Consider the following 21,389-nt stretch of genomic DNA (forward strand, 5'->3'; position numbering starts at 1 on the left):
TCGGTTAGATCCCCAAAGAGGACGGCTCCAGCGGACTTGGCAGGAGCCTCTTCAGAGCCTAGTTGGGCCCGACAGCTAAAAACGCCAAATATTATCTCTACTCACCAGGATGCTAACTCTCTTCTGCCCCCCAAAAATTTTGGCCCTCGCGATTTGATCGTGCCACAACAGGCTCGCACCAGAGCAAAAGACTCACCACACCAGGACGACAATTTTCAGCAAAGGAAAATAACGGACTTCTTTAAGGGAGCGTCCTTGCCACATAAGAGCCCCCCACAATAATTTAAATGACGGTTAGCCGGACAATCCAGAAAACCACCAATATCGATCCTCTGTTGGAACATCGCTGGCTGGCGTAAGAAAAAATGTGACCCAGAATTCCAGTCGTATATCAACTCGTTTCATATCATTCTATTGCAAGAAACTTGGGAGGAGGGTGAAATTGCCATAAACGGTTTTGACCTACTATCCCTTCCAGCTTGCTCCTCCCAGAAAGGAGGACGGCCGAAAGGTGGCCTAGTAATTGGTATCTCACTGAAGTTGCATTTCAAATTTTCATTAGTTTTGACTGCTCCCCCTTATGCTTTATCCGGGTTGATGTCGGGGGGGAAAGTATCACTGCTAATCTCCAATGTCTACCTCCCGCCAGGGGGTTCGTCCCTTGAACTGCATGATAGATGGGAAATATTAGAAGATCATTTAGTATCATGCCGAGTCAAATATTCCAATAGCCAATCCTTAATTGGTGGTGATTTCAACGCACGTATAGCAGCAAATTGGGCTGATTTAATTAAAGCTAAATGGTGGACTGCTCCATGCCTCGACAACTATGATTTGAGACATGCCTTAGGGAGAGCCTCAAAAGACTCTAAAGTAAACGAGGCTGGAGTACTTCTTTACCAAATGGCTATTCGCTTAAACCTAGTACCCCTGAATGGTTGCTGCCCTCCTGATATACCGGGGGAGTATACCCACCTAGGCATAAAATCAAACAGTGTACTAGATTACCTTTTAGCCTCGAGTGACCTGATTTTGAAAGCTCTCTCTTTTAAGATTGACAATATTCAGTTCAGTGACCACCTTCCACTTGCTACGTTTGACCTGGACTGGCATGGGGATGAGCACAGTCATCCAACTCAATTAGATACTAACACAGAAAACCCGGTAGAGGGTATTAATACGGCATTACGAGTGAAGGGTATAAAGTGGTCTGTAACGCAGGTTCAAAAATATTCTGAATTCTTTCAGCAGGAGATCATACAAACTTATTCAGCCCTTGGCCTAACCTCATATGAACACGATCAAACTATTAATCTATTTGCCAATCTGTTGAATGAACTCACGTCATTCTTTACTGTCCCAACCCATCAGGCAAATTGGGCCCACTCCAAGATAGGTGCACCGTGGTTTAACCGTAATTGCAAACAAGCCAAACAACATCTTTGTGCTATTTATAATGATTACAAATCCTCAGGGGCGATTACGCTTCCCAAGGAGTACTATCAGGCAAAATCAGCTTACAAATATGTGCAAAAAAAGGCCAAACAGGAATGGCAACTGAACCGCTGGCAAGCACTTATAGCTGCCTCAAGTACCCGTAATTCCCGAAAATTCTGGCTGTTGGTTAACAGAAAATCTAAAAGATACCCCTTAACAGTTATTGCTGCCCCAGTTTGGGAATCCTTTCTAAGGAACTATTTTGCCTTACCAGACCTTAATATTAATACAAGCGATGGATTCTATGAGCAGCTCCCTCTTTGGCCACCCACTGACCCGGAAGAAATCCACGGACTCATTTCTAATCTTAAAATTGGAAAAGCCCCCGGTCCTGACCTAGTCCCGGCGGAAGCTATAAAACTTCATGCAGACTGGTGGGCGAAAATCCTGGCCGCTACTTTTGATGCCGTAAACAACAGTGGGAAGGTACCAAGAATATGGAAGGATGCGATTATTGTTCCAATTCATAAAAAGGGCTCGACAGAAGATCCGGGAAATTACAGGAATATCAGTTTATTGTCAGTAATTGGGAAAATATATGCACGGTTCTTGTTAACTAAGCTTATTAAGTGGGCCGAAGAGAACAACATGATTGGGCCTGAACAGGCTGGTTTTAGACTGAATCAGTCAGCGGTTGATCATGTCTTAGTTTTATACCACCTTGCCCGGAAATATTCCTCCCCAAATAGAGGCCAACTTTGTGCGGCCTTTATTGATTTAAAGGCCGCTTTTGACAGCGTCCCCAGAGGATTACTTTGGGGAAAGTTGGCCCGATGGGGAATAGACAAAAGACTTCTGTGGCTAATAACTAAATTGCATGACGGATCGGCCGCGAGGGTGAGAATCACTCCGGCCGGCGACCTCTCAAATTCAGTAACTATCAATAGAGGTGTTCGTCAAGGATGTATCCTTGCTCCGACCCGTTTTAATCTATTTATAAGTGATATGAGGGCGCCTCTGATAGATTCTCAAGAAACGATCCACGCCCCCCGTCTTGCCCAATATCGTTGCCCCCTTCTACTCTACGCAGACAACGCAGTGATCCTATCCTTCTCGAGAGTCGGCCTTAGGAGGGCATTAAAAAATTTTGATGTTTACTGCAAATCAAATTTTCTTACAATTAACCATGTTAAGTCCAAAGTCCTAATTTTCACCAAGAGTCGAAAAACCTATAATTGGAGAATAGACGGAAAAGCTATTGACCAAGTCTTTAAATTTCAGTACTTGGGAGTCCTTCTCCAACACAACATGGGCTGGAAGGTCCATCTTGCATATCTATTAAACAGAGCTAAAGCCCTTTCCTTTGCACTACTGCGTTTTTTCTTTTCAGATGGGGCTTTCCATATTCCATCAGTATTAAAAGTTTTCAAGGCAAAGGTGACTGCAACAATAGCATATGCAATCCCATTATGGGGGTCTTTTGTTAATCTAATCCATTTGGAGGTAATCCAAAACCAGCTTCTAAGAAGGTTGCTAAAATTACCCAGGTGTGTAAGCAATACTGCTATACGACTGGAACTAAATGTTACATCTCTAGAAACTACATTATGGAAATGCATCCTCTGTTACTGGTTGGCATTATGGCATAAACTTCCAAATCTCCACTTGATACAGTGTCTCTGGAGAGATGACTTCCCTAGCCCCTGGGCAAAAATAATACATGGGAAACTTGTGTCCCTAGGACTATCTCCATCTGAACTATTAAAATTGGATTTAATTTCTGCCAAGAGAACTATAACTCACAAATTAGAGGAGATGGATTTACAATTTAATATTGCGACAGGTGGTGGCACCTGTTCACCGATAAACCTTGGTTTAACACCACCAACGAAACTCCCATCTTATTTAACTACCTTATCTGTGGTGACGCACAGGTACGCCTTTATAAAGGCTAGATTCAATGCTTTCCCATCAAATGTGTTGGGTAACAGACTCTCCAACGGACAGATCTCACTCCTCTGTGACTGTAAAAGTGGATCTATAGAATCGTTATATCATATAATCTTCTGTTGTCCATTACATTCGGCCTCACGGTCCAAGTTTCTGGCCCCATATTTATCGAGAATTGCTGACGGACCTCAGGAAGCCCAAATAATATACTTATTAAACGACAAAGATACAAGTAGATCCCTTGCTGTCGCTAGATACCTGATTAATGTTTTATTTCAAAAGAGGAGAAATGGATCACTGTATGACTCTGACAGCTTAGCTAAACTTAAGAACCATCAATAAGTGCCAGAACTAAGACGCATACCCCCAAAATCTGATGGATTTGAATTGTGGTTTACATAGAGGGAGCTTATTGTGTACAGTGTTTACTTAACTGAAGTAAAATTGGTTTTATATGGGTGTTTTAACTTGGAACTGTTTAAATTGTATTGCTTATGGATAAATTTTGATGTACTGTTTTCGATATGGGCCAATGGCAGCAAATTAAAGAATTTCATATATTCATTTCATTTCAAACCTTGGTCTTTATTAGGGCTACATCAACAGAAAGAGGTGTTTGCCACTAGAAAACAAGTAGATGTGGAACAGACTTCCATCGGTGAGTGGTTGGCTTTGTTTTTTTACAAGGCAAATTGCAAAAAGAAGCTGCAGGTTGTATTATCATAGATGACTATGACTAGCCTAGTCTTGAATAAATGAGTTCACTAGACATTAGTCTTTTCTCAAAGCAGCAACAGAACTAGAACAGAAATGAGATATCTGCACAAAGCAATGTGGCAACAGCAGACATATGCTCCAAGCTGTTCTTCAAACTTCTACAGACCTCAAAAAAATGTGAGCTGCAAAAACCTTAACGCAAAATGAAGCTCAAACAGTACAACTGGACTATAAGGAGGCCAACTGGAAAAAAGTGAAATTGCTAACTGTCATATTTAAGTCATATATACTTTGTGTGTTCTTTGGAGTTCACTCATGTTTATGAAAGCCACATTGGACTGTGTTCAGGAACACCCATGTCTTCACATATAAAGTGGATGATACTCCTTTGGAGTGAGTTTCCTCCTTCAAATTGGGCAAAAGTTAGCATGCCTAAGAAAATTGCTGAGGCACTGACTACAGAAGATGTGGCCACATGTTGTTGACACTATAAGCCGTCCGCTTTGCACAATCTCTGCAAAGCTGTCTATGCAAGTTTGGCAACTCAAAGTGCCTGAGGATCTTGCAAATTCCCTCCTTCCCACTTCTCTGGGGAGCTTTCTAGTGGCAAGAGCACCACTCTGTGTGTGTCTGCTATCACCATCACCACTAAATATGAGGCTGTCAGACAATGGTTGACGTCTAAACTCTCTATTGGGCTGCTGCCCACTCTCTCCAATAAGCACAACAGAATCGTCTTGCGTAAGATCAACAACCATAGATTCTGAAGTTTCGCAAGTGAGGTCAACTACTTCCACATCAATACTTCTATCATTAAGGCTGCGTGGTTCTACTTGTGCAGCTGCAGCAGCTATTTTCCTTTGATTACAGGTTTGCACAGAGCGAGTCTTGCATCCACAATACTTTCTCTGAACCGCCTGGTGCTCAGGTCCTTTGCTAACACCGAAAGGAGTAGTTTGTTCCATAAAACTCAGCCCTGCAACAGGAGGGGAGCCAGTAAGGGCAGTTTGTAATAAAGGTAAGGCCAGGGAGGAAGTGGATGGCACGGAGGAGGAGGAGATACAGGGTTCAGAAGCAGTTCCCACCATCATCTTGCCCAGAGTATGAGGAGGTCTTGCGGAGGTGTTGCGACTGCCCCTCTTGCTGTTGCTGTGCTGGGTTGCATTACATTTTGTACTTGTTGAACTCATGATGCACAGGGATGGGAGAGGCACAGGCTGCAGAGTACTTGCTTCCCCCCTTATCTCCGTGTGCTGCTCCCTGCTTAGTCGCCAAGCAATTCTGTAATGTGATAAGGATGATCATGAATGCTCTCTCTAAAGCAACTTGATGCAACTGGTGACACTTTGGAGCACTGTGACTTTTTTAGAGTTGTCTCTTTTATACCAGGTACTCTGAAGCTGGGAGCAAGTTCAACATCTCGAGGAGTTAGGGCAGGCTTCCTCAACCTCGGCCCTCCAGATGTTTTTGGCCTACAACTCCCATGATCCCTAGCTAGCAGGACCAGTGGTCAGGGATGATGGGAATTGTAGTCTCAAAACATCTGAAGGGCCGAGTTTGAGGAAGCCTGAGTTAGGGTGTCTTTAGTGTTACTCTACAGAACTGCATTAAAGTGGGAAGAAACATGATTAGGCTAAGAAGCAGGCACACAAATATTAATTTTCTATCTTTCAGCCAAGAGATTAGCTAAAACAATTAGGACTATTACGAGGTGGAGTATCTTTCCCTACCTTGACAGTCCTCTTTATACAAGAGTCTGATAAGGAGAAGGGAAGAATTCATGAAAGACTGATGAATGCCTCTTATTCAAGAAGAACCAGGGCACATAGCCAAGCTGAGGATGATGGGAAATATTAAATGAAATTCATTGGAGTTGCCTCTACTAGAGCGCACCTCCTATGGCTGTTCTTGCAAGAGGTATTTTTCAGGTTTGACACATTCAATGTGTACACCCAACAGGGTGGATAAAAATCAATGATTTTTTTAATTAAAAAAAATCTTTTTTTAAATTTAAATCAATTTTTTTTATTTAAATTGGATTTTTAAAATAAAATGCTTTTGAGGAAATACCTTTCTAAAGATAGTTTTCTATTTAAGTTACGGGATACGGGTGGCGCTGTGGGTTAAACCACAGAGCCTAGGACTTGCCGATCAGAAGGTTGGCGGTTCAAATCCCCGCAACGGCGTGAGCTCCCATTGCTTGGTCCCTGCTCCTGCCAACCTAGCAGTTCGAAAGCACGTCAAAGTGCAAGTAGATAAATAGGTACCGCTCCAGTGGGAAGGTAAACAGTGTTTCCGTGCGCTGCTCTGGTTTGTCAGAAGCGGCTTAGTCATGCTGACCACATGACCCGGAAGCTGTACGCCGGCTCCTTCGACCAGTAAAGCGAGATGAGCGTCACAACCCCAGAGTCGGTCACGACTGGACCTAATGGTCAGGGGTCCCTTTACCTTTACCTATAGTCCAAAGGCTATTCATCAGGAAATAAGTATTTGTTTTAAGTTTTTCATGTGTGCTAAAACTCAGTCTAATTTTGGGGGTTTTTTTAACAAAGAAAAACGTTTAACCACATCAGTTAACAAACATGGATACATATGCTATAATTTTATTGTTTTAGTTAAATAAACTATTTAAATTGTTATTAAGGAAATGATTATTTTTCTCCTTCCAATAATGTAAAGCAGAAAAGTTGTCCAAATATAAACAGTTAACTTATTAAACCTCACAATAATTTAATCATTATCTGTCAGTGTATTTCTTAAGAGTAGAACCAAATCAGTAATTTTTGATATAACGGTAAAAACTACTCTGGAAATTTATTATTCCAGAAATGAAGCCTTCATCTGGTTGTAAATATTAAGATTATACCAGCAAGTATGAGACTTTCGGTAAAAAGAAAAAAAAGATTTAAATCAAGTCTTACTGACTAGTGATTTAAATTGTGATTTAAATTGATTTGATTTAAATCAAATCGACCCTGACACCCAAGCCTTGCACATACAAATCTTGCAAGCTAGGCAGTACTGGTGGTGAATCCACAGAGTATTGTTTTTTGATTGTCTGAATGACTGACCAAGGAACCGCATGACTTACATCATGAGAATATTAAGAAAATTGGCTGACTTGATATGGAAAATTACCTGTGACAAATGTGGGTAACACCAGTGCTTTTGCACTCATTTGCTGACATGCTGTGAAGAGGTGCAGGGACTGTTGGGTAGACTGCTGTCCACACCATTTTCCTTGTATCTCCATCAGAAAAGGGGCTCAAAGGTGCTTTCATTCTTTCTGGATCAGGCCCCTCTAGCCCAAAAATATATCCCAACCCCAACTGTGCACATCTAAAAGTATGTGCAAGGTTGCCTGCAAATTCCTATATGTGCCCCAGTATGTGACAAGAAAGAATCTGCCTCATACCAGGTTGGGTTCCTTCTCTGTTCAACCCAATATTGTCTATGCAGACCAGCAGCAGCTCTCAGAAAGAGGAAGGGCCTTTCCCAGCACCACCTCCCACCCAATTCTTTTGACCGGAGATGTGCAAGTGAAGCAAGTACCAATTGGATGGTCCGCCCCCGCCACTTAATGGATCCAAATGGTTTCCAGAGAGTGGTAGGGGATGTTTTATTCCATGTTGATGGCCTTTCAGCTGATTCTCTGGTGGCCCGCTGGAATGTGGAGTTAACCAGGGCTATTGACTGTTTGGCTCCGAAGCGCCCTCTCCGATTGCATGGAGCCCGGTTTCCCACGGATCTGAGGGCAATGAAACAATCGCTGATACGGCTAGAGCACTGGTGGCGGGTAACTCATTCCAAATCTGACTGGACATGGGTTAGAGCTCAATGTCGAGCTTACCAAGTGGCGATAGCGAAGGCGAAGAAGACCTTCTTCACTGCCTCTGTTGCATCTGCGGAAAACAGCAGCAGGAGACTCAAGTGCGTAAGAGAAACCTGGTGGGCAAGCAGCGGCAAGGACAGGCCCATCTGCTTCCTCCAACCAGGTCTCTGTCACACATGCCAGGTCAAATCCTCCATCCACAATCAAGTCGTGGATGGCAGTAGTTTTATTCATCATTGACCTGGCATTGCACAGCAACACTTTCAGGTCATGTGGGTTTCCCCTGTTGATTCCAGTATCCATCCGGTCAAGGCCAGACCCGGAGGCAGGGATAGTCTTCAAACAACGACTAAACCTGCCTCCTCGGTAATGACATGGTCTGGTCTTAGCGTAACTCTGCCTCCTGCCCATGATCACCGAGATCGGATGTCCCAGTGCTTTCCCCCCTGTGGAACTTGTCCCACCCATCGTGTTGGCTGGGGAGCCACTCCCAGGCAGCCCTGATCCCGCCCCTTAAAAACAAAACACAAACTATACAGAACCAATAAAACAACAACAACAAAAAGGAACAGAACAATTATACTAAAATTAATCCCCAACCAACTATCCATCCCACCCAATCACCCCCAACAAAGGAAAAGAGAAAAAAAGGTATAAAAAATTTAAATTGCCACCGACTGCTTGAAGACATTTTAAAGCACATTAACCACCTGGAACAGGGAAGCAATGGCAGAACACTTCCCCAAAAGTTTGTTCCAAATAAGGGCCTGGGCCACGCCCCCTGGGCCAGTTGGAAAAGGCCCTGGAAGGGAGCAGGCCCTGCAGTCCTCACTCAGCCGATGGTCCGAGGCTTCCCCGCAGCAGGAGTCCCTTTATAGCCGGGAGAGAGGGCCTGGGCCACGCCCCCTGGGCCAGTTGGAGAAGGCCCTGGAAGGGAGCAGGCCCTGCAGTCCTCACCCAGCCGATGGTTCGAGGCTTCCCCGCAGCAGGAGTCCCTTTATAGCCGGGAGAGAGGGCCTGGGCCACGCCCCCTGGGCCAGTTGGAGAAGGCCCTGGAAGGGAGCAGGCCCTGCAGTCCTCACCCAGCCGATGGTCATAAGTTGTTCAAGATTCATTCCCTCAAATCCCTCTTTCTTCTGCAGCTTTTTCCTGATATCTGGAGCACTTTGGGCCACAAAGGCTGCATTGACCGTTTGCCGATTTGCTGGGGCTTCTGGGTCAAAGGGGGTATAAATCCTGTACACCTCCATTAAACATTCGAGAAACTCAGAGGGCGATTCTTCAGCCTTCAGATACTTTGGAAATATTAGTGGGTTTTTGGGCAGCCCCCTTTATAGCCTTCAGCACCTCTTGCTGATAGTGCTTAAAGTAGCTTTGTCTCTATCGGGATCCCATCCTGGATCTGCAAGGGGGAACATCTTCAGCAATACATTCATCTTAATCACCGATATTCGGCCCATCAATGAGAGTTTTAGATTTGACCATACCTCAAGATCTCTCTTGATTTCATTCCATAATTTTTCATAGTTATCTATGTAAAGATTCAGATTCTTTACCGATAAATTCACACCCAAATATTTAACTTTTTTCACCGAAACAAGGCCTGTCCTTTCAAAAAAGGTTTTTTCTTTCCTCATTATCTAAGTTTTTTTCTAAAACTTTGGTTTTGCTCTTGTTTAATTTAAATCTTGTTACCTGCCCAAACTCTTGAATCAGCTCCAGTGCTTTGACTGCACTGGTTTCTGGATCTTGTAAAGTTAAAACCAAATCATCAGCAAAGGCTTTTAATTTATATTGCTTGGATCCCACTACAATGCCTTTAACCTCCTTCTCTTTCCTCAACATGTTTAACAAAACCTCCAGAACAGAAATAAATAGCAGAGGGGAAAGCGGGCACCCTTGCCTGGTTCCTTTCTCAATTCTGATTTCCTCTGAGACCACATTAACAACTATGATTTTTGCTTTTTGTTCAAAATAGATCACATTAATACCATTTAAAAATTCCTGGCCAACCTCAATTCTTTCTAGATTTTTCATCATAAATAACCAAGAAACATTATCAAAGGCCTTTTCAGCATCAATAAACATTAACATTGCTTTACAATTTCTTTTCGCTTCCAGCCTTTCTATTATATCAATTATATTTCTAATGTTATCTTTCATATGTCTCCCAGGCAGAAATCCTGCCTGGTCCTTATGTATATAATTTGAGAGAACCTTTTTTAATCTATTGGCCAAAATGTTTGCGAAGATTTTATAATCCACATTAAGTAATGAGATTGGTCTATAATTTTTTACATTGGATCTATCTTGATCTGTTTTTGGAATCAGAGTGATAAATGCATCTTTCCAGGTTTCGGGAGCTTTGTCCCCTCTTAGAATCTTATTACACACATCTGCCAACGGTTGAATTAACCAATCTTTCAATATTTTATAATAGATAGATAGATAGATAGATAGATAGTTTATTACGGCCATAGGCCCATATTCAATACATCATACAGCAGCACAGGTATAACAAGATAAAATTAATAAATTAAATTACGTTAAAATCAAGTACATCTCAGACCATAAATTTCTAAATTCCATTAAAATAAGAACAATATAGCGCTTAAAATATCAAATTATCAGTATAAATCAATATTATTTAGGCAAAATCAATAACCAATAGTCATAGAGTAATCCATTTTTCCTTTTATAGGCTAATACTGTTATCAGAAATCTGGCAACAGAAAGGGACCCACTTGGCTCAGAATCTTGCAATAAATGCATTAGCTGTGTTTCCACAGAGTCACCTGGGATTTCCAATAATAAAGGGGACAAAAATCTGATCCGAGAAACTGAATGTAGTGGACAACAGAATAGTATATGTTGTAAAGATTCTGTAGATCTATTATCACATACAAACACCGCTGAGATCTGACCATTGGAAAATCTATTATTCAGGACATTGGAAGGAAAGGTGTTAAATCTTGCCTTAATAAAGGCATATCTGTGGGCCGCTACAGACAAAGAAGTCAAATAAGATGGTATCTGCTGTGAGGGCACTATGCCAAAATTTAATGGTGAGCAAGTGCCACTGCCTAAAATGATGTTTTGTTGTAGGTCAATCTCCTCAAGTTTTTGAGTGAGGTTTTTTTTTGCTGTGACTAGGTCCAATTCCAATAATTCTGATGGAGACAATCCATAGGTCACTACTTTAGAATGGATCTCTTTTGCCCCTAGGACGGGAAAATTATCTCTCCAGAGGCATTGGATCAAATACAGATTCGGGAGCCTATGCCTTAAGGACAACCAGTAGCAAAGGCTGCGCCTCCAAAGAGTATTTTCTAAAGATGTAGTTTTTAATTCTAAGTGAATAGCTGTGTTACTAACGCACTGAGGAAGTTTTAGCAGTCATCTTAGAAATTGATTTTGAATTACCTCCAAGGGCATCAGGTTTACCCCATAAAGGAACAGCATATGCCAATGTTGCAATTACTTTAGCCTTGAATACTTTCAGGGCAGATGGAACATGAAGAGCCCCGTCCGAAAAGAAAAAGCGCAAAAGTGCAAAGGATAGGGCCTTGGCCTTGTTTAAGATATGTGCAATATGGGCCTTCCAACCCAGATTGTATTGGAGAAAAACTCCCAGGTATTGAAATTTATAGACCTGTTCAATAGGTTTTCCATCTAATTGCCACTTATAGGATTTCCGACTTTTTGAGAAGATTAGTACTTTTGATTTAGATTGATTTATAGTGAGTGAATTTGTTTTACAATACGAAACAAAGAATTTTAGTGCTCTCCTGAGGCCAATTCTTGAGAAGGATAAGATCACAGCATCATCAGCATAGAGTAATAGTGGGCAGCGATAGTTTGCGAGGTGGGGGGCATGGGTGATTTCCTGGGATTCAGCCAATGGAATCCTCATGTCACTAATGAATAAATTGAAAAGAAAAGGAGCTAGAATACATCCTTGCCGGACTCCTCTGTTGATGGGCACAGAGTTAGTGAGATCGCCGGCTGGGGTTATTCTCACCCTAGCAGCCGACCCCTCATGCAGCTGGATTATTAACCATAAAAGTCTTCTATCAATTCCCCATCGGGCAAACTTTTCCCAGAGTAACCTTCTGGGGATGCTGTCAAATGCCGCCTTAAGGTTGATAAAAGCCGCACAAAGTTGGCCTCGGTTTGAAGAGGAGTATTTCCGGGCTAGATGGTGCAGGACTAAAACATGGTCCGTAGTTGACTGGTTCGATCTGAATCCTGCTTGCTCGGGGCCTGTCAGTTTCTTTTCTTCAGCCCAGTGGGTAAGTCTATTCAGCAGAAAACGTGTGTATATCTTCCCAACTATTGACAATAAACTAATATTCCTATAATTCTCCGGATCGTCTGGGGAGCCTTTTTTATATATTGGAATTATAATAGCGTCCTTCCATATTTTTGGTACTCTTCCAGTTGCATTAATAGCATCGAAAGTAACAGCCAGGATTTTTGCCCACCAGTCAGAATGTAGTTTTATGGCTTCCGCCGGAACCAAATCTGGCCCAGGGGCTTTGCCGATTTTAAGTTTAGAGATTAAATTCAAGATTTCATCGGGGTCAATAGGAGGCCAGATGGGGAGTGTTGGATTCCAAGCCTTTATCAGGAGAAACTGGCAACTCTCCCAGGCACCCGGCATGGTCTCCTGTTGACCTCCCGGTCTGCTCTCCCGGCAGGGACCAGGCAGAGGTCGCGATAGGCGATCCTTCTCAGCGTGAGAAGAACACACCACTCTTTCCTGCCCCCCCCCCGGCAGGGGAAAGAGATAAGACAGAAACGTATTTACATGGCTTTATTTCTGTCTCTGCAGTGTTACAAAAATCATGTCTGCTCTCTTCAAACTCCAGCAGACGACTGAACAAACACTTCCTGTGCAGCTCATATTACACTCTGAGCTAATTCCGGTGCTGTCTGTTTCCCACAGACACTCCCAACATCACATGACTTTTCCAAGCAATCAGCTTGCAGCATCATTGCTTCAATATCGTAACATACTCCCCCATTTGATTCAATGTGTGCTGCGAGCAAAGCGTGATCCAGAGAAGAAAACAAACAGTTGTTATACATATAACACTCCCCTGTTGTTTCAGTTCCACCCTTGGAACTACCCGCCACTGGTTTCCCCAGTGTACCTCTCTGGTTGTCTGACTTCCAAGGAATGAGTGCATCTGCATTTCCTTGGCTAGGGAATGTAGTGTTACGCTTAGCAACTCCCTGTTGTGTCTCTGTCTCTGACTTAGACACAGCTTTAACCGGTCTTGAGTTGTCAACAATAGTAACACATGCTACAGCTGAGTTAGCAAACTCTTTTGAATACCTCTTGGGTGGTACACCCTTTGTAACTCTCTCGGACCTGCGTAAAAGGTGCTGATCCTCTCTGCTCACTGGTTCAGTCTCAGGACTCTTTGGAGAACCAGTTCCTATAGTAAACAGTGGTTCATCCTTCACCTGTGAAGGTCTAGCCATTGTGTGAGATTTCCTCTCAATGACTGTGTCAACTGAGCTCTTTGAGCTATCACTGTCACTCTCAGTACCACTGTAATCAGTAAAATCATCATCATCATCTGAACTGTCCTCAGTGGGAAATGTGTGAACAATTTCTCTCTCCTGTTCAGGAGCACTCTCTAGAAATTTTGTGAGAATCACCTGACCAGATTCAGACAAAATTACTCTGTAGAGACCTTTTTCATAACCCACAAAAATGCCTCTGGCATTCTTCACTCCATCTGGAGTTTCCGTTCTGATTTGAGATCCAAAAACCTTAAAATGCGCGACAGAAGGTTTTCTGTGGAACAACTTCTCAAAAGGAGAACATTCCATACCTTTGGAAACCTTTCTCACCCAACAGTAACAATAACATGATAGAGATTCCGCCCAATACTCATGTGGCAAATGTGAACTCAGCAATTGCGCCTTCATCCCATTTTGCAATTCTTTGTTCACTTGCACACAGACACTTTTGTTCCATGCATCTGCTGAAACAGCAATCTTGTGCCTTATTCCTTTCTTATCCAGGAAATCCTGAAAATCCTGTAAAAGAAAAACTGGCTTCTCATCTGTGAAAAGACAATCAATGTTAGCATCATGAATATTCTTAACCTTCTCACAAAACTCTTTAAACCTTTCTAAGGCTTCTTGTGGTTTGTGTAACATGAATATCCACACATAATGAGAGAAATAATCCACACACACAAGATAAAATCTTGCATTGCCTCTAGACGGTGCTAGAGGACCAATCACATCAGCATACACTCGCTGAAAAGCTTTGGTTTCTCTCTTCGTCTCCTGGACGTTATTCGTCGTACCTGCAAGAGAGATCATGTTAGATTCAGATGCATTACAATTTATGCAATCACTTTCATCAAAAGTCAACAAATACAGTCCATCTTTCTCTCTGGCAGAAAGATACAGCTCTCCATCTTTGAAGATTTTGCAGCTTTCTTCATCATAGGACAAAATCAGTCCTTTCTTGGTGATCTGCGAAACACTCAGCAGACTGTACTTTAAATCAGGAACCAAATACACATTGTTTATAGTCAAGTTCAGACTTTTAAGATACACAGTCCCAAACCCGATCGCTTTCAGCTCCTGGCCATTGGCCTGTTTCACAGTGAAGCTTTGCTTCTTAAACGTGGAAAACAGTCCTCGGCGCGACGTCATGTGTTGCGTGCAACCTGTGTCAATAACAAAAGCGTTCTCCATTGAAAATTCGGCTTTTGTTGACAGCAATGCTTTTGCAGGTTTCATCTGGGACTTGGTACGACTTTTGCCTGACGCCTCAGGCTTTGCAGAGCTCCCCTTAGCTCCTTTCTGTTGACGTGGCTTCTTACAGTTCCGCTGAAGATGCCCAGTCTGTCCACAATTGAAACAACGGACAACGTTCAAAGCAACAGCCTGTTCTTCACTTGCAATAGCAGTGGGGGTGTCAGAACTCCGAGCTTCTCTCCCCCTGTCTTTGACATCTATTACAGCAAGTCTGTCTCTTTCATTCAGAACGACTGAACAGATTCTCTCCACCGTTAGATCGGCCGCTGGTAGAGAACCAAGCTGACTTGCAACGGTTTTATAAGTCCGATTAAGGCTGTTAATAATCATGAAGCAGAATATCTCTTCCTGTAGAGGGAAATTGCGTTGCGCCATCTGCTGGCGTAAGAATTTCATCTCTGTCAAATGCGCTTGCACATCTCCATCAGGCGCTAGCCTCAGATTGGTCAGCTTTTCAAAATGCAGCAACGCTGAAGAACCAGCATCTCTTTGATGTATTCTACGCAGCGTTTCCCAAATCTCACGCGCGTGTTCCAAATCCTGAACATGCACGAGCTGATCATCTGAGACACACAGAATTATGGCCGTCCTGGCTCTCACATTCTGTGAATTCCAACCTGGCGTTGGTGCAGGAGGGATGGGGTTTTCAATCACCCCAAAAATCCTCTGATTCTGTAGCAGGGCTTTCATCTTTATAGACCATGAGGCATAATTGTCATTAGACAGTGGAGGTGGGTAAGGTAAGCCTCCCCCCTTCTTGGTATCCATTTTGAATCCAAGCCTCAGCTCTCACTATCGAGCCTGTAAAATCCAAGAGTCTATTGGCACCTGGCAGCTCTAGAAAGTCCCTCCAAGAGCAGTGAGATAAGTCAAAACAAACGCTGGATGTTTACCAGTGTTTTTCCAGTCCCAGCCTCTTCCGTTGGCTAGTGAATTTCCACTTCCTTTTCAAGCTAACTATCTCCGAAGTAGCTGAAAAGATTGACGTCTCGTTGCTTAGCAACTGGACATTCCAAGCTTGAACAACAAGCTTCTTATCTATCCCAATAATGCGAAGTATGTGGCTCTCTCTCAGTGCCGTTTTTAATCCAAAAAACAGCTCTTGTGAACCAGAGAAGCTTCGATCTGCGTTCACCCTTTTAGCCCATAAAATCAGCATACCTTGGGGTTCCGTTGCTCGTTAGCTTATCAGCAAAAATGATTCCTCCGGTGCTCTGCCGGTCTTGCAGCTTCCATCCGCCCGCTACCATATCTTCCTTTATCTCCTTGCAGAGGATGAAGTTACGATCCACCAACCTCTCTCGCTGCTTTCATGGATCAAAACCATCGGCTCCGTGCTACCAGATGTTGGATTCCAAGCCTTTATCAGGAGAAACTGGCAACTCTCCCAGGCACCCGGCATGGTCTCCTGTTGACCTCCCGGTCTGCTCTCCCGGCAGGGACCAGGCAGAGGTCGCGATAGGCGATCCTTCTCAGCGTGAGAAGAACACACCACTCTTTCCTGCCCCCCCCCCCGGCAGGGGAAAGAGATAAGACAGAAACGTATTTACATGGCTTTATTTCTGTCTCTGCAGTGTTACAAAAATCATGTCTGCTCTCTTCAAACTCCAGCAGACGACTGAACAAACACTTCCTGTGCAGCTCATATTACACTCTGAGCTAATTCCGGTGCTGTCTGTTTCCCACAGACACTCCCAACATCACATGACTTTTCCAAGCAATCAGCTTGCAGCATCATTGCTTCAATATCGTAACAGGGAGATGGTCAAATACACCATCAGGAGCGTTGGTATTGGAATCTGGTGATGCAAAATAATTCCTTAAAAAGGATTCCCAGACCGGGGCAGGAATTATTGTTAAGGGATATCTCCTTGATCTTCTATTAACCAATTGCCAAAATTGCCGTGAGGTACCTGAATTAGAGGCGACTATTAGCGCCTGCCAGTGATTTTGTTGCCACTCTTGCTTAGCCATTCTCTGGCCTTGCTTATATGCTGTTTTTGCTTGTTGGTATTTCCTAGGTAATACTAAGGAACCAGAAGATTTATATTCATTGTAAATGGCACAGAGATGTCGTCTAGCTTGTTTGCATTTTAAGTTAAACCAGGGGGCACCGGTCTTAAAATGGGCCCGATTTACTTGGATGGCTGGTACTGTAAAGAAGGACATAAGATCTTCTGTAAGCAAAGAGAATGAATTAATGATTTGTTCATGTCCATACAGATCTGAATCTAAAACAACATGAGTTTGAATTTTCTCTTGTTGGAAGAATTCCATATATTTTGGGGCTTGAGTTACTGACCATTTTATTGCTCTCACTTGTTCTGCAGTATTTATTCCCATATATATGGAGTGTCTAGACTTGATAGGCTGCCAGTCAAGGGAAAGCTTGGCACTCAAGGGGAGATGGTCGCTCATTTGGACGTTTTCTATTTTAAAATAAGAGAATTTTGGGAATAAATCTCTGGAAACAATAAAATAATCGAGAACACTATTTGTAAGTGTGCTCAAATGAGTAAACTCACCCGGAATATCCGGGGGACAATTTCCATTTAAAATTATCAAATTCAGAAGCAAAATCAGCTGATAAAGAAGGGTTCCCGCTTCGTTAACCCTATTATCTTTCGATTTTCTCTGTATATGGGGGGAGAAATCCAAGTTCTGGTGATCAGGTATGACCCACCATTTGGCCTTGCCTAGTGCTTCCCAGTTTGCAGCTGTACGAGCATTAAAATCACCTCCCATGACTGCTGAAATGTTTGGGAACTTAATATAACAGTGAGTTAGATGTTCTTCAAGTGTTTCCCATTTGGAATGGAGGTCCACTACCTGCCCCCCAGGGGGGAAATAAACATTTGTTACCAGTAATTCAAATTTCCCTCCTGAAATCAATCCTGTAATCGCGTAAGGAGAGGAAGATTTGACAAGTGTAAGTTTTGCTTGCAATTTGAGGGAAATGGCTATTACCAAACCTCCCCTAGGGCGTCCACCTTTGAGAGAGGGGCTAGCTGGAAGCAAAATGGTATCGTATCCATTTATGTCAATCACCTCCTCTTCCTAAGTTTCTTGTAGGAGAATTACTTGGAATAAATTAACAAATTTTAAGAAGTCTGGATCATATTTCTTCCCCCTCCATCCCGCAATATTCCAGCATAAAAATGACATCGAAGGGTGGCTGGGTTGGTCGTTAGGTAGTCAGGTCATGTGGGAATGGGATTCTAACTTTGGGGGAGTTTCAGCTTCAAAAAAATCAGTAATTTTCCTTTGAGAAGGTGGCAATCGTGCTATACATCCCAACTGTTTAGATTTATTGGGGTGGTTTGGCTGTAAAGTCTTGCCACTCGTCTCGCTAAAGGCAGATGTTTGGCCTAAGATAGTCGACTTTTCAGAGCCAGATGGTAGAATTAGGGGGGTATTACTTAGAGAGAGCGAAATTAAGTCAACGGGTATCGTGTCACTAGTTGAGTGATCATTAGTTGTTTGAATAATTTTGTTAATACGACCTGTCGGGTCTTCAACCAGATCATTCTTCGGGGCTAAAAGTAAAGTGGAGTCGTCTCTCATTTGTTGGTCTGGTTCAGCTGATTCTGTTACCGGTTCGATGGTATCTATGGATTTATTCAACTTGCACACGTTAGAAGCGAGTGGGTTAATAAAATTACAAGTAAGTGGACCCATATGGGGCACTTTACATGGAGAGCCTAATTCAGATTCGTTGAGTTCCCTCATTTTGTCCCAGGCAGATGTTGTAATCATATTTGCCTCAGAGATGGGGTGCATGATAGGTGGGTCTGGTGATGGGATTTCCGTCTCCAGAGTATGGAGGAGTGGATTCATCTCAGCAACAACCAGTTGGCTGGTAGGGGTGGGTGCCTTCCCAACCCACAGGTCCAATTCTTGGTGGTATAAGCATGGGACAGAATCTGAACCACAGTCTCTATCAAGCATATTTTGTTTAGGTAATCTCAGCTGTTCCTCCGTCACTTTTGTCAGGCAGAAGTAAAGGGTATCAATTTTATGGAGTATTTCTTTCTGAACTTCTTGCGGAAGGACGCTATAGGAGTGGAGTAAGTTATTATCAAAGCTATCGAGGTCGATTCCCTGATTCTCCGCATACCTGGGCCCAAGGAAGTCCAACCTTTGAGAGTCCTTGGCAACCAGACCAGTAGGATGTTTGGAGATGTCCTCCGCAGAGTTTATATCAATTAGAACGTGTTGATCAATCTCATGTTGAGTTTTTGGCAAATTTACAATATGGGGGATAAGTGGAATTGGAGGTGCTTCATTCTTAAAGTACCTTGAGATTCTTATACCACTCGTCTCCAGATGTTCTCTACATTTGTACACTAGTTTTGCCAGTCTCCCCTCATAGAATAAGACCACCGCTCTGGCAAGGAATCCGTTAAAGTATAGATATTCCAGTAGGGTTGATAAGTATACCCGGCATATAGATCTTTAAAAAGTTCAATAGATGGGCTTTACGCTCTTCTTGTGACAGAAGTCCTGGGGGTTTAGGATAATTTGATATAACAAGTTTGATTCGGTACAGCACCAGATTCCAATTTTTATTTGTTAGATTTGTCAGATTTCTCTTCTTGGAGGGATTGGTTTCATCTACAGATAGAATGTGAGACCATGGATCTTGGATCAAAATGTCTTGCTTGGAGTTAGGTGTTGAGGTAGTTGTTAAGGGTTCCAAGCAATCCATCGCAGCGTCAGGGCAAGGGTTCATAGAACGTTCTTGCTTAGAAGATTTCCTGGTTAGAAGTTTCTCAGTGTTCCCACTGGTCTTGGTTATTGGGATACTCTTGAGAAGATTAAAAAGCTTTTTAAAATCCATTTTTTTGTAACACACTGTCTTAAAATTTTTAACATTTCTGCTCTTTTTTACCCTTATGGGTCTCCTTTTCAAGGCAGTAGCCCTACGAGATCTCTTGGCCTTCCTTGGTGATCTGTTTTTGCAGGTGGTAGGAAGGAAGTTGTTATTACTTTCCACTTCTACAGTCACCCCGTTGGATTCCCTACAGAGAGTTTTGTAAGTGTCCATCATTATAGTGAGGATTTTTGTACAGGTGGCCAGGTGAGATTTTATATTTTCAATATCCTCAGTTAAAAGTACAAGCCATTTGATAACTGATAAGTCCTTGTCCTCATTTGTCTCAAGTTGGGAGCAGGAGTCTCTTGATGTTTTAGGATTTCCCGAAGACATCTCTGCAATTTGTTTTAACATTAGTTCTTCCACTTCTCGGACTCGGGATGGTTCAGGAGAAGCTTGGGATTTAAGTCTCTGTTTTGGGAGTACTTCGGTGGCTGTACCAATTATGTTTGGATTTACTTTGGGCTATATTGGTCCTTTGTTGTGGCATTCTTCTACACAATCCTCTCTCTGCACAGCCGGCCCTTCAGTGCAGGAGGGAGGAGTTTCAGTTTCCTGCTGATTCTCACTCGGCTTGACTTTACCCTTATTCTTAAAGGGCTGAGAACTTTTTGTTTGAGCCCCCTTTAGGGTTGCTCTTTTAGAGAGAGGTCTTAGATCACTCCGATAAAAGCCTAGTGTTCTACAGCCACTCCTGGTCGTCACCATTATTTATCTTGTAAAGGCCAAGTTGGTAAAAATCTCACCTCGGTTCATTGGCTCTGTCGGGTGTTGCAGGAGGGTTCTCCACGGGACTACTTCCCAGGTAGGCAGGTCTTCAAAGTGTTAGAAAAACTCCTAACTCCGGTGCTTTGTGAAATAATAAATGAGATTCTAAGAGGATTCTAAGAGGAGGAGGAAGAAACCAGATTCCTTCAGCTTCAGCCGCTCCTTGTTTCTCGGCGTTCTCCGTCGGTAAAGCCTTTTGTCCCTCTCTTCAGCGAGGCATTTAGAGAACCAGCAGTTTATCAGCGTCGTCAATAAAACAATAAAACAATAAAATGTTAGCTAAGAAAAACAGGGACAGTGGTGAGGTGATAAGGCAGCCAATAAATCATTAAAACTGTAAAATTTAGGGTCCGAGAAGGCTAAAAAACTACTTAAAATCTTAATTAAAGGCAGGCGAACCTGACTATGCTGCTATCTCCGTTGCCATCTTGCCTCAATCCCAATATTTTATAATATTTTGCAGAAAGACCATCCGGTCCCGGGGCTTTGCCTGACTGCATCTTATTTATTGCCATCTCAACCTCCTGTCTTGTAATCATGCCATTTAGTAGGAACCTTTTATCCTCGGGAGTTTCCTTCCGGGAACTCCCACCTGAAGAAAATGTTCTTTCCTCTTAGGGCACTGGCCAAATCCGTATAATTATTTCTCAGGGCCAAAAAATATGTCGGAATATCTTTAAACAGAATTACAGTGGTGCCTCGCAAGACCCTACTAGCGGCTTAGCGGATTAGCGCTATTAGCGGTTTAGCGGCTATTAGCGGCTATTAAAGGCTTAAGGGATTAGCGGATTAGCTGCTAAAAGGCTATTAGCAGTTTAGCGGCTTAGAAAAAGGGGTGGGAAGCGAAAAAAAATCTCAAGACTCGCAAGACATTTTCGTCTTGTGAAGCAAGCCCATAGGGAAATTCGTCCTGCGAAGCGCATCGGAAAACGGAAAACCCTTTCGTCTAGCGGGTTTTCCGTCTTGCGAGGCATTCGTCTTGCGGGGTACCACTGTATTCCCTTCTCATCTATCTTTAAA

General features: G+C 42.9%; 2 protein-coding genes across 2 annotated transcripts in view; one reads left to right on the forward strand and one right to left on the reverse strand.

Moving 5' to 3' along the window:
- LOC310668784 (uncharacterized protein) overlaps positions 1 to 21,389 on the forward strand; it is a gene marked incomplete at its 3' end in the record, with an annotated part of 816,304 nt that overhangs the window by 38,149 nt on the left and 756,766 nt on the right. The window lies entirely within an intron of this gene.
- Positions 4,101 to 5,294, reverse strand: LOC310668912 (E3 ubiquitin-protein ligase RNF4-like; the record flags this gene model as incomplete). The annotated part of the gene is made up of 1 exon (XM_083422235.1): positions 4,101 to 5,294. The coding sequence occupies one exon, from the start codon at positions 5,292 to 5,294 to the stop codon at positions 4,512 to 4,514; it is 783 nt and encodes a 260-aa protein (XP_083278361.1). The 3' UTR covers positions 4,101 to 4,511.

This window comes from Podarcis tiliguerta, assembly GCF_965153285.1.
Source record: "Podarcis tiliguerta genome assembly, chromosome: W".
NCBI classification, from domain to species: Eukaryota; Metazoa; Chordata; class Lepidosauria; order Squamata; family Lacertidae; genus Podarcis; species Podarcis tiliguerta.